A 1314-nucleotide genomic window follows, 5' to 3' on the forward strand; every position below is an offset into this window, starting at 1 on the left:
TATATATATATATATATATATATACATATGTGTGTGTGTGTGTGTGTCTGTGTGTGTGTGTGTGTGTTGGTTGAAAAAAAGTTATTAAACATGCCTAACCACTAATTTTTGTCAATGTCTCAAATATTTTTGTATATGTAAAGCTTATATTGCTGTTTTATGAGTTTACTTCATTTAAAGTGTAACAACTGTGAAACACGATTACTGCTAGTACCATAGAAAGCGATATGAACGTGGACTCCAGATATTTTAAGAACTATGCAAGGAGCAGTATTTAAGTGAATACACAAAAAGGGCTTTTATATGAGAATAAAACTTCCATATACTCAACATTCTAATTAAAAAAATAGTACCCATCCATATTTATAGTTTAAGTAAAGATAGAGACTTATAAAAAACTTGCACAAATGAGGCTTTCAAAAATACTTGTACATGTCCTCTATCTATTTAGTTTAGCTGTTTCACAAAAAAAAAAAAGATTAATCTATACTTCATACATGTGCACATACAACCCCCCCCTCCCACACACACACACACACAATCACACATAACATACATACATAAAAAAGGGAGCTAAAATGCACGCTTAATAATCAAGCAGGGAAGAAATAGCGATAAATCAAAAACTATGAAGAAAAAAATATAGTTTTCATCAAACGTTAAACTGATTTCTTAAATAAAGGCTTGCAATGATTATTAAACAATCAAACAAACAAAAAAAGACTTGTTTGAAGGAGAAAACATGTCTGTGGTACTTGTGAAACAGAGTCATTCTGTTTTAAAAGTAGGAGTAGAAAATACACTTTAGAATTTCTAGTACAGTGTTTTTTTACAGGAGGCTGTGGAAGAGTGGGTAGAGACAGTCAATGTAAGAGTCGGGGATTCAAATCCACCAGTAGGCACATGCCGAAGTGTCCATGGGCAAGACACTGAACCCCTCTTTGCCTCCCATGTGTGTCCCATTGGTGTGTGAATGTGGTAAAGCACTGATTAGTATCTTTAGAATGAATTGTTCAGTTAGCTTTAACGATATATAGTAGAGTGCTGTTTGAATGGGTAAATGAGGGTCCAGATTGTGTTGTTAAGCACTTTGAGTGTCTTGACAAGATATAAATATGTTATATAATATGATCTTCTACAATTTTATATTATAAGCTATCATCCACCAGCACAAAAGAAAAAAATAAATAAATAAAAAAAGAGGAGAAATAATCTTACCTTGTCAGTGTTAGGTAAAGTCTGAGTTCTGGTAAAAGTGTCTCCTCCGTTAATACTGATGAGTTCAGCATCTACAGGTGGAAATGCTGCGGGGAA

The 1314-nt window shown here is 33.2% G+C and overlaps 1 protein-coding gene across 1 annotated transcript in view; it reads right to left on the minus strand.

Moving 5' to 3' along the window:
* LOC119408717 (protocadherin alpha-3-like) overlaps positions 1–1314 on the minus strand; it is a 3947-nt gene that overhangs the window by 569 nt on the left and 2064 nt on the right. Inside the window, exon 2 of the mRNA XM_037675558.1 lies at positions 1219–1289. Within this exon, the coding sequence (XP_037531486.1) occupies positions 1219–1289 (71 nt within the window). The remainder of the gene's footprint in view (positions 1–1218; positions 1290–1314) is intronic.

The sequence above is a fragment of the Nematolebias whitei genome, chromosome 4, assembly GCF_014905685.2.
Source record: "Nematolebias whitei isolate Nwh7 chromosome 4, NemWhi1, whole genome shotgun sequence".
NCBI lineage: Eukaryota > Metazoa > Chordata > Actinopteri > Cyprinodontiformes > Rivulidae > Nematolebias > Nematolebias whitei.